Source organism: Apostichopus japonicus, chromosome 12 (assembly GCF_037975245.1).
Source record: "Apostichopus japonicus isolate 1M-3 chromosome 12, ASM3797524v1, whole genome shotgun sequence".
Taxonomy (NCBI): domain Eukaryota; kingdom Metazoa; phylum Echinodermata; class Holothuroidea; order Aspidochirotida; family Stichopodidae; genus Apostichopus; species Apostichopus japonicus.
The window spans coordinates 18108082-18120477 of NC_092572.1; the positions used below are offsets into that span (position 1 = coordinate 18108082).

The window sequence follows — 12396 nt, forward strand, 5'->3', positions numbered from 1 at the left end:
GCTGAGCTTTATTTTCATTGATTGGCTTCATCCGCACGACCCTTCCATGGATACCGTAGTGATCAGGTTCATAGTATTTTAGGGGGAAAGAATTGTACAGTACACCTGGAAAAAATGATTGGTTACATGGGCGCTGCATGTGGTCAAATCGTTGAAGCGAACAAACTTATAGCCTGTACATAGGATATCTTTGGTGTTAAAAGATCGGATCATAAATGTTGTGTCCTTGGGCAAAACACTTTCAGACTTACTGCAATGTTCAGTAATCCCTCTTCACTGAAGCACAAAAGTGGGTTCAAGAACATTTACAAATTAACTCTCAAATCAAGAGAACTGAAGACCCACTTTCTTTGATTGAGGAGTTTACTATGATATGAATATATAATTAAATTGCTTTTTCCGAGTGCAAAAAAGTTACCACGTTAACAACTCAAAAATGCAACTTTCATTTAAAGTTTTAGTTTAAGGCAAAATTAATTATCAATTATAATCATCATTATGGAACGCTTCCAGGGACAAAATTTTCTACAGTACTAGAAATGTTTTTGAGTCACAACTGTTGTAAATTCATGTGCAGAGAAGGGACCTTGATAAAAAGAAATAAGCTGGTCAACTTTCTTTCTTTTCTGTACTTTTTAAATTAAAACAACATTTGGTTTTAATCTTTTAAGTTTTGGACAATCATGAAAATCGAAGATCACATTAATAAACAGATCTTCCTTGTCTCTTCTGTAATGAAAGTCCAGGCAGAATACAAAACACTATATACTGTAGCAAGACCAGTGTTCAATGATGAGTCTAAATCAGTTGAAACTGTGCTACAGTATACAGTACCGCAGCTGGTATTCAAAATTAAACTTGCTGAAGGCTGATTTAAGACAGAGCCATTTGGTGTGATAGCCACACCATTGCTGCTGCTGGTTGTATACATAAATATATATTTATATAGACATCGTGACTGGCAGAGTAATCAATTAAACGTCACCACAGGCTAAAAAACAGTTGCTTCATACTCAATTGAACATATGTTCAAGTGTAGACACATGATTATTATGATTATTATTATTATATAATACTGCTGCTATTATTATTCTGCTGCTCATGGTGTTGGTAACACTGCTTAACATATATGATTTTTTCCTTGTGTACAACCAGTGCTCATGTATGTATCCTTAAAGCAATATAGGTGATCGTCGTGTATCAAGAATGACGACGACTCCGTACATGACCTGCGACGACGCGTCCCAAGAGTGTGTCGCAAAAGATTTTCGGAGGGTCACAGGATTAGTCTGGACGTCTGTAAAATAGGTCGACAGTGTGTTTTTTTTAATCAATTTGAGTAATTTAATTTTTTTTTAGAGCATCATACAGTCGTTCTTTGTTGCCCAGGCAAACAGGCATGCCTTCAGCTTAGTATATGACGGGGGGTGGGGGGGGTTTCCAATGGGGTCTACAGTAGTTGGTGGGTCGCGGTTCTGCCCTTGTGGAATTCTGGGTTGCAGGGCTAAAAGTGAGCGGACTGCTAATCTAGCACATACATGTGCATTAATGTTATATTGCTTTGTGACCTGTGAAGATTTATTGACTTATTGTCATGAAAAAAACTTGCCAGATGTTTGGATGTTGACTTCTCGATCATCTCTCGACTGTCTCCTATCAACGAACATGATTAGCTGTCTGCCTGCTCATAGTCAAACAGAATTTATTAACATTTAATGAAGAGCTGGCGGCAATCGTTGCGGCGCCAGCTCGGTCTCATTTGGGTAAAAAGTGGTAGATTTGGAAGGAATATGAGGGATATTTCAAGAAGGTTTATTTGATTTTTGGAGCCAGATAAACGATGTATGATGTCTAAGTGTCCACTTAATACGAAACAATAATTTTAATTTTGTGTGACCGTGAGGGTAAATTGTCTATGAAATAGAAATTCATAATGTTGAACTTTGCATTCATGAGTGTAAAACTGTTCATGTATAAAATATTCTGTATTGTAAAAACAAACAACAGTGGTTTGTACAGTTTATCATATGGTGCATGTTATAACTTTTGCACTGTATTCACTTCACCCTTGTGATGCATGTCGCCACTCTAAATATGCACTTTTGGGTCTTACTCCATGGGTCTTACCATTTGGTTGTAAATCTGGTTCTTCCATAAAACTATGTACCAAACTAACAAAGAATGAATAATGTGTATCGGAGGAGGAGCAGGAGGAGCAGGAGGAAAAGTGCACCAGCTTTGGGCCAGTCAAGCTCCCCTTTAGGGTGGAGCATAGGCCTCCCACTATTTATGTTTTCATGTCAGTATCTCCTTAGTGATGGAGAGTGATAACTAGTCATCATTTTAAGTACAGTACTTGGGTATATTTAGTTCAATTTGATGTAAACAACTGATGGTCTATCCAAAACTGATTTGGGATGTCCTTACAGAAATTCGGTTGTCTAATAGTACACTGGAGTACCATGAAAAATATGCCCTGCACACCTACAGTACAGTCTATTGTGTGGAAACAGATGGTTCTTAGCTTAGGTATGAATTTATTTGCAAACAAACCCAAAATGTAGATTAATAAGTGGGGGTACACAGAGATGTGTGAAATATTATGTATGATTTTTATCAGAGTTACACACAGAAGTTTTACACCATTACCTTATACAAATTTTTAATAAAACGTTCTAGCTTTAATTGAGCATCTTTACAGCCAGGCTAATCCGGCCTATTGAAGCCTAAATTCTGGTAACACTCTAGGCTTTTAATTCTCTCCAGTGCAGCTAAACTTGAATGACTAATCAATCAAGGTCTATCTCGACAGTAGGAGTCAAATAAATTTTTAAGAACTCATGTGAATCAAACTGGTTTGAACAAGGACAATATTGCTTTAAGCATGTCATCATATTAATTCAGCGAGTCCCCATTCTGCGTAGTAAGATGAATAATGATGGTAATACTGTATAATTTGAACCAAGATACTGTATTTATCTCTGCTTCTAGCATGTAACATAGATTAACGACCAACTCTTACAGCGTAAAACTTGCATGAATAACAGATCATGCCCCTACTGTACAGGTCCTATGTGAAAATATTGTATTTATTCAGCATTAATTTGCTATGTAAGCATGTACAGGGAACATTAATTGTTCCAAACCTCGCGGTAAAGTTATCTGTGCAGCAGATCGTAGAATATTAAATAACATCCCATTTATAGAACCTCTGAGCTTTGCTAGAATCATGTACATGTATACAAGATTTTAGTGTTCCTTTAAAAGTCCTGATTCTTGTAAAGTGTTAAAGGCTTTTCCCCGTAAAACCGTATGAATAATTGCTGCGCAGTCTGTTTTTTTCGTCGGTTATGAGAAACAGATGGCCCTTTGATTGAAAAAAGATTGCAGAATCAAATCGATGTATGAAGTCTCCGGTGAGATGAACTGTGGGTAAAGAAAGGAGGCGGAAGGAAAAACATGGAATAATTACATTTTATTGATTTTTAAGACCAAATATTTTACGCAGCAGACCGTGTTATAAATATGTGTTCAATAACTGTGTGAAGTTTATCAGACAGGAATATTATTAGTGGGGCTTTATGCATGTGGAGGTAGAGCAGATGAACATAAACATGCACGTCTTAAATTTTTGCAATTCTTAATATTAATTTTCTCCAAAGCCCTAACCCTATTGGAACAATTTTTGGGGGGGCTTTGTTTCTTCTTCAAGTGTTTTTTTTTTTTTTTTTCTTTGTAAATTTTAAAGATCAGGAGGAAATAGCAAAAGATTCTGGCAGAAATAAAATATTTTTGTTGAATATTTGTTACTTGAATGCGTGACTGCTGTGACACGTTTATGAAATGTATGTATGTTGAAATAAGAATAAGTGATCCAGTTATTCTATACGTTTTGCTTTTTCTGCACAGATTGTCTGTTTTACGTCTATATTTCGTGTTCCACCGTCGTTCGCCATTCCTTCCTGAATCTGTTATAATTATCTTTTCTTCTCCTTTTTTTCATCCGTTTACAGAAATACCCCGGGTTCGATGTGACCAACATCGTGGAAGCAGATCATCCGGTGAACATAACCAGTTGGTGCTCGGAGGAAAACCAAGACCAGTGCACCACCTTCGCCACTGTGGTACCCTACAGATGCCTTGGTAAGACTGTCTGGGTCCCTCTGAGAACTTAAAATTTACTTCGCTCCTCGCTTACCTGTCTCCCCACAACCTTAGCACTCTTGTTCTACCGTGCCTAGAATGTCCTGGTAACCTTCTTAACACTATGCACCCTATATGACCGGCCCCTTCGGTCAATGCCCTTCCTTCTCATTCTACCATCCAAAGTGCCTGTAAACATGTTTTTCGAGTGGATGTTTTCCTTCGAATTTGGTCCATAACGGTAACTTAAGATAATTTGAGAGTTTTCCATCTACTAGCTTCTAGAGAGCTTGGAAGTTGCTTGCTGCCCTATAAGTATCCTTTTCTTGCATAGGTAGGGAGTTTAGGACTGTTTTGATTAGCGACTAACGCTCCATGTAAATCCTGTAAACTTTAAATGTACCTAATTTCATCATTTACCTGTACCCTGTTCCTACACCACTTACTCACTTAAATCCAGAGCCCTCGGTCATTTATGTAATGCAGACAAAGAAACATGGTATACATGACTTCAAGTTGACTTCCCAAATATAATGTATGTCTGACAATAGCATCCATGCATGCATTCTTTCACACTAAATCAAATGTTAGCAAACATTTTATGTGCACAAAAGATAATACTGCTCTGAGCATGCAAAATCATGGAGCTATTGCCATTCGCTGTATAAAAGTAGATGTCTTATAATATCTCACTCACCGACAGTATGTGAACCTTACTTTATTAAATTTATATTTGCTTTAAGCTTTCAGTACATAGTTAACTGTTCCAATCCATGCGTGGATCTTTACATGACAACATCCATTTTATAATAAAAACCAACAAAATCTGCTGTGTTTTTTTTTCCGTTAGCATCAGACGATGTCCAAATGTATCAAAACTACTGAATTGAACTGTTTGAGTTTGTTTACTTAGGTAAACTATTTCTTGGTTAAAAATACAAGAATCTGACGTCACATCTCTATCCTTCTTCCAGTCGGAGCATTCGAGAGTGACGCCCTGGTGGTGCCGAGTCTGTGCCGTTTTAGACACCTTCACGAGGAAGGCACCTGCCAGACACCGCAGCAGTGGAAGAAATCGGCCAGAAACAGCTGCCGGAAGAGCAAAACTAAATTAGCCAGCACCGGCATGCTCCTGCCCTGCAGTGATCAGGTCGACATGTACCAGGGTGTAGAGTTTGTTTGCTGCCCTCGCTCTGGCCACGAGGAGGAACCACCACGCCCAGTGGAAACGGCACCTGTGAACAGAGGTGAGTTGTTTATTATATATGGGGTAAATATGGGGTTTACATATTCATACTAGTGCCAAACAGATTTTTGAATGTCTCAGGATAGAAAACCTTACAGTAACCATCAGTGCCACTATCCTTACATTTTAACTTTGTTTTGAATGGCATTATTAAGGGAGTCACTTAGTGTTCAGACTGTTTTTTGAAGCCTCTGAAATTTTGTCTCTTTGAGAATACTACATGGTTCCCACCTCACCCAGTTGGAATATTTTTTATTTTTAGAAACTATACATGTTCATGTCGTACTTTAAAACACTCATACTCAGTGGCGGAGCTAGGGGTATTGGTCAGAGGGTGCGAGAATGGTCTGTAGGGGCGCTTTCGACACTATCTAAGCGGAGCGCCACCACAGGGTGGCGTGGAGCGTACAGAAATCTTTTGAGTAAAGATACTCCCGAGATCGCCAGAAATGACCCTTTCCGGGCCTTGCTAATTTGCAGATAAACGGAGAATAAATAGGTGTCATCGCCTCTTTGTCAGAAAATTACACCAACAAAATGTGACAAATGTCAATAGGTATTTGAGAGCGCAATAAAAAGTCACTAATCGCAAATAAGTTAAAAGTGGTGAAAAGCTGAAAAGGGCGCCAGCAGTCCATTTGAGTCTGTCAGGGGGGGGGGGCATCCGCCCCCTATGACTGTATGGACGCTCCGCCACTGCTCTTACTGATAGTATGAGCAGTATTCATGTGTTTCTATGAGATAAATGTTAGGAACTGTCAATACTGTCAGTATGAGTGCTTTGAAGCATGATATGGGAGGACAGTTTAGACTGGTTTTAACATTAGGATCAGACCAAGGTTAGGAACTATTCATACTGTCAGTACAAGTGCTCTGCAGCATCATATGGGAGGACAGTATGGAGTGGTATTAGCATTAGGATTAGAAAAAGGTTAGGAACTGTCCACACTGTCAGTACGAGTGCTTTGAAGCATGATATGATAGGACAGTATATAGAGTTGTATTTAGCACTGGAGAATTTGTCCCGACTTGTTGCCTGTGTACCAAAATCTGCACATCGGTATATCATGTGTGACTTACCCATTTTGGCATGGCATTTTACTATGTGATAAAGAATAAATTATTCACTGTGGATCTTTTTGTAATAGTACTATGACTTCATAAGCAGAGATATGCAGTGTATTCTCTGTGTGAATTTCTGGCTTTAATGCCTTTATTTGATACTGTTCTCTCTTTGCGTATTGGTCAATAGAGTAATCCTAACACTGTTACATCAAACACTTTCATGAGATTTTGATTTTTTAATATCTATGAAATTGTAGTGTATGATATTGACTGTATATCCACATTTATTTTTCTTTTCGCATTTGACGCTACAGTGCCCTCAAATCAAGAACCAACTCCGGCAGCAGAAACCGAAGACCCTTACCTCTCAGGAGGCGACAACCGAGATGAGTCGCAAGCATTCAAATCCGCCAAAGACCGACTTTCGAACAAGCAACGTGAGAGGGTTGCAACAGTAATGCAACAGTACCAAGAAGCCCAGAAGAAGTTAGATCCTTCGGCCAAAAATTATGCTGCAAAGAAAAAGGAATTGGCAAAGGTAAAGTACAGGAGTCCCTCTGGTCAATGGCCTTTTTTTGATCATGCAATCTTGATTTAATTAATTTAATTAATTAATTTGTAGTAATTGTTTTATAATATGATCAATCAGTCCCAAGTTTGACCTTAGACTTTGTTATATTTAGTTCTTCTTATTTGTGGTTTTGTTCTACACAAAGAAATGAATTTCTGATGACTAAGCCCTTCACCTCAAGTTGCAATAAATAACAACTTATATCTCGATGTAAAAGGGCCAAGATATGAATGGTTACAACTGGGATTCGAACCAGTGACCTCTGGATTAAGAGTCCAGAGGTCGCTGGTTCAAATCCCGTTCTAGCCACAAATTTCTCTGCTATTTTCCATCATTTGTTTAAAGTTTTTCCAGCCAGTTTTCCATTCTTCATTTACTTATAACTTTTGATCTAAATCAGTGTGAATGCATAATGGGCTTGTGGTTGATGTTCGTAACTTTTGTGTGATATTAATGCAAAGATATTACTAATGATATATACTGTAAGGTATAATAGTGTGTTTGTTCTTCGTGCAAGAAGGGTTATCTTTCATGTTCACCAGCAGCTTTGACCTGCAGACTGATAATTGTTTTCAGTACTAATTTGTAAAATATGTTTTAATAAGTTACCTTTCACATCATTACCAATGTCGTCAAGGCAGCAGAGATTTTAACGTAACGCTAGTTTTGTTTGTTGTTTATTCTAAATAAGCATAGTAATGCACATGTGTGCTTCTTTTATCCTACAATGTATAAAATCAGCAGTTAAAGTGATATAAATTGTTGTGGTGTGATCGCCAATGGTACTTCGGTTTCCTGTTTCCATTTCAAAGAAGTCCCAAATGGTTAAATACTGCTACATGTGTTTGCTAATGCTCCTTTAAAACCGCTCTTTGTTACCAAAGGCTCATTGTTTGCAATGGCTCATCCTTTACAACGTTTCAGTTCCATTTTACGCAGACCTTTACGATCTTCTCTTTGTCACTTGTCACTGACCAAATTGAGTCTGCTGCCCTCAGTTAAGAATATTACCTACATCTTTCTCTACTATTTTTGTTAAATCCTAAATAGATCTGATACGATAATGTAGCCGACCAAAAAAGACCATCCTGAATATTCATTCTAGTAATTAATGTAATTCTCTTTTGTTTCCATAGCGATATGATGACACTATCGGTGATTTAGAAGTAGAAACCGAGCAGAAACAAGTGGAGCTTCAAAAAGTCCATGAGCATAGGATAGAGTCAAACCTCGATGACAAAATTAATATTGAAGAACAGAACTACTGGGATACACTCGCACAGGAACCATTGAAGGTAGGTCAAAGGTTAAAAGTTTTAGGTCCATTAGCATCTAGATAGAGTCAAACCTTGATGACAAAATTAATATTGAAGAACAGAACTACTGGGATACACTCGCACAGGAACCATTGAAGGTAGGTCAAAGGTTAAAAGTTTTAGGTCCATTAGCATCTAGATAGAGTCAAACCTTGATGACAAAATTAATATTGAAGAACAGAACTACTGGGATACACTCGCACAGGAACCATTGAAGGTAGGTCAAAGGTTAAAAGTTTTAGGTCCATTAGCATCTAGATAGAGTCAAACCTTGATGACAAAATTAATATTGAAGAACAGAACTACTGGGATGCACTAGCACAGGAACCATTGAAGGTAGGTCAAAGGTCAAATGGTCATAGAAAAGATGCAAATGCTGGTAGATTGAAATGGAAGGTCCTGTACAGGCATGAAACACTGAGGCATGAAATACTTCTTGTAATGTACTAGAGAAGTAAATGAACACTGTGGAAAGCAAGGGGCCAATGTTGTCAACAACACAAAGCAAACAATTTAACATTTAGGCTTCTCCATTGCATCACATTACAGTAAGTATATACTTTGCTGACCTAAGCTTGGCTGCTGTGTCTGTTCCAGCTTAGTGGAGCAGTTCTTTTTTATCAAGATCAAGTCTGTTCTTTCCCTTTATCTTTCTTTGGCTTCTTTGTTTTGTTTTACCTTCTGCTGTGAATCTATTTTGTTACAGTTATAATCATTTCTTCCCTTGCCTGCAAAGTCTTTCAAACTCTATTGCCCCCCGTCAACCCCATCAGTGCCTCTCTGTATGGTTTTTGTTTTCATCTTGAAAAATAAATTCATTTTTAGCGAGTCTTGAAGTGCCATGTATTCTGTTTTTAAGTTTCATGACACGTTTTTCTATTTCTCAGAGCAAGAAGATTTTACGGTCCTTTGAGAAGTACCTGAAGTCAGTCCAGAAGAAACGCAAACATCTCATCTCGTATTACAAACATCTCAGGAGGGCGGATCCCGACAAAGCAGCTAAACAAACAGACGGAATCCTCCGTCAACTGAAGGAGTCCGCGTTAAGAGTCGACGGAAACATAGACAGGCTACAGAAACTGCCGGATACTTATGCAGAAATTGAAGCCAGCATAGGTGATGATCTTATAATCTATTATGGATACATGTGTCTGTATCGCTGTGTCATATGTGTGTGTGTGTGTGTATTTGTGAAGCAAGCATAGGTGATAATCTTTCATGGATATGTGTATCTCTATTGCCGTGTCATATATGTGTGTGTGTATATTTGTGAAGCCAGCATAGGTGATGGTCTTATGGATATATGTGTATCTCTATCCCTTTGTCATATATGTGTGTGTGTGAATTTGTGAAGCCAGCGTAGGTGATGAACTAATAATCTATTATGGATATGTGTCTGTATCGCTGTGTCATTTGTGTGTGTGTGTATTTGTGAAGCCAGCATAGGCTTATTATCTTTTATGGATATGTGTGTCTCTTTCACTGTTACATATGTGTGTGTGTGAATTTGTGAAGCCAGCATAGGTGATAAATTTATAATCTATTATGGATAGATGTATCTGTATCGCTGTGTCATATGGGTATGTGTGTGTGTGTATTTGTGATTTAGGTTTAGGGTTCTTGGGTCTGCCGTTTGTTAGAGGAATTGACAGTATCTGGTTAGCATGGCTAATGATTTGTACTTGATTCATTCTTGATGACATCATCCATACTCTGGCATGGCTTATCTTCAGTTGCGCGGTATTTCCAGACCACGACAATACCATAACCGGTCCGTGTGGATTGTAGCATCATAAATCTTTAAAGTGAATGCAGGTATAAACTTGGACATACTGCACACACTTGAACATATTCTCTAATCTAAAATGTTGATTTTTTTTAAAAAAAGAAATTTTCGGGCGAGGAGATCTTCTAGTATTTTACTACTCGGTTGTTTATTTCTAGTCAGCAAGAATTTGGAGCATTGGATTTGCCTTTATGATCAAGCTTGACATACAATGGAAAGATTAATATGTTAGACAGGTTTAATGAAAAGTTAAAATCACTCACAATGGCAGTTATGGATTGAAAATCAGGTAGTGCAAGAGAATTTGTTACTAAATTGGACCAACAATATGAAATAAGTGGTAAGCTTTATCTGCAGGCAAACACTGACCAAGACCACATGTCTTTCATTAAGTCGTGCAACATGCCCCCATCAACCCTGGAATCAGTTACTCACATAAAAATGTTGTAAATGGGCTTTGGCCTTTCTCATAGACATCTCCTACAAAATTTTTCTCTTTTGAAAAGAGAGTTCTCATAGAGTTAGTCTGGAATTTGAGGTCAAAAGGTCAGTCGTATTGACTTCTCTGATCTTTCTTTTCACATCAGCGAATCTGCAAGATGCCTACTCCGACAACGACGACGACACAAGGTTCATCCACGGGGTAGAAGAGGAAGGCGAAGGTGAAGACGAAGATGAAGATGACAACGTCGAGGAGGAGGACAACTCACAAGAGGAGCAGGAGGAGGAGGAGGAGGGTGGGGAACCAGAGGAAGATGAAGAGCCCACGGGAGATGTACCTCAGCAGGTTACGAGCATCCAGAGCAAAACCACGGAAGGTACCAGGAAGGAGAAAACCATCATGAGACCGACGATGCAGGAAGAGGGCCACACCCCAGAAGAAGAGGAGGAGGATGAGAACGAAGATGTGGAATACCCGACAGAATTCAGGACTACGTTGAACGTCCCAGAAGATGAGACGGAAGTAATCCCAGAAATACCCATGTTTGCAGGTAAGTCGTCTGACAGGATTGAAATAAACAGAAGAATTTGAACGCTTGGTCTCTATCTCGATGATTGACTATCTCGATGCTTTACTGATTGTTTGCTGTAGTCTTCTGTATACTTCAATGGATCCAATAACTGACTTTGCTGACAATTAATTAATCTGATCCAAGCCGGCGGTACCTATAAAGGTTTCGATAGACTTTGATCCTGTTTTAGTTATCAAACACAAGAGCTGCTGTGACATACATTTAATACAGACAATTGAAGGTCATGTAAAGGTTGATCAGTGTATACCCTTCCCCCCAACCCACCTGACCCCAATCAACCTGCTGTAAGTCACTAAATCTGTTCCCAAGAATACTCGCCAAGTAATGGGTTGTGACCCTTTGCAAATTATTCTCAACTTTTGAGAAGTGTTGAATTAAACAGTAAGATGTCTGAGAGAGAGAGCGAAAGGAAATTCCAAGCGTCGCTATAAAATGCTTGCTTAAACTGAAATTATGTGAGGGACCATTATTTGACTTTCAAACATATTTGGAGGAAAAAGCCGATGAGTTTATCAATTTGACGTTTGTGGGAACAAACTTCAGGACGTTTGACCGAGTTTGTACCAATACAGGCCAAAGTCAAAAATTGTTTTAAGTTTGAGATTGTTGTGGTTTCTTCTATTTCAGTGAAACCGATTGAAAGTTACACCGAAGAAGAGAAAGATGTGATCCCTAGTAAATCCTTCCAGCCTCACATCGTGGCCAAAAAATTACCCGCCAACGGAGACCATAGCAAGACGGAACATCATGTGAGGTCGAAGCCCCAGGCCTTCAGCGCTGATAAGGTAAAGAAGGTTTATGCTTGTGTTTGTTTAATGTGTTGATATGGTAGCCAATTAAGAACATGAAGCTTTTTTGTGAGGTCAAAGGTTAAAGCCACCAGGTTAGACTGTACGTAGCTCGTAAATTTGGCGAGACCTCAAGCAGAACTTCATTATGTATAAATTTGTATATATAGATATAGGTATAGATATGTATATATATATATATATATGGTAGTCACACTTTCGTCACAACTTTCTTTTCAGTCCGTTCCTTCATAGCAAATATTTCGTAATTCTATCATGTTAACGATAGCATTCAGAAAAGCTGCCCTTTCTTCAATGAGCGCAACATTGGCCACACAGAGTTCCATCAGCAAGGAGCACAGAATAGACGTCGTTCACTTTGTTAAAAGTACGGACGGTTTCGATAATATCATCACAGTTTTACGACCATTTATGTCTTTTATTCTT

At 38.5% G+C, this 12396-nt stretch overlaps 1 protein-coding gene and 1 long non-coding RNA gene across 2 annotated transcripts in view; both read left to right on the forward strand.

Annotated features, from left to right (window-relative positions):
• The window catches only part of LOC139976768 (uncharacterized), a 267039-nt gene that overhangs the window by 243041 nt on the left and 11602 nt on the right, over positions 1–12396 (forward strand). The gene's annotated exons all lie outside the window — the stretch shown is intronic.
• The window catches only part of LOC139976767 (amyloid-beta precursor-like protein), a 61216-nt gene that overhangs the window by 43929 nt on the left and 4891 nt on the right, over positions 1–12396 (forward strand). Inside the window, exons 3-9 of the mRNA XM_071985507.1 lie at positions 4014–4143; positions 5118–5390; positions 6769–6992; positions 8162–8320; positions 9229–9457; positions 10715–11119; positions 11789–11946. Of these exons, the coding sequence (XP_071841608.1) occupies positions 4014–4143; positions 5118–5390; positions 6769–6992; positions 8162–8320; positions 9229–9457; positions 10715–11119; positions 11789–11946 (1578 nt within the window). The remainder of the gene's footprint in view (positions 1–4013; positions 4144–5117; positions 5391–6768; positions 6993–8161; positions 8321–9228; positions 9458–10714; positions 11120–11788; positions 11947–12396) is intronic.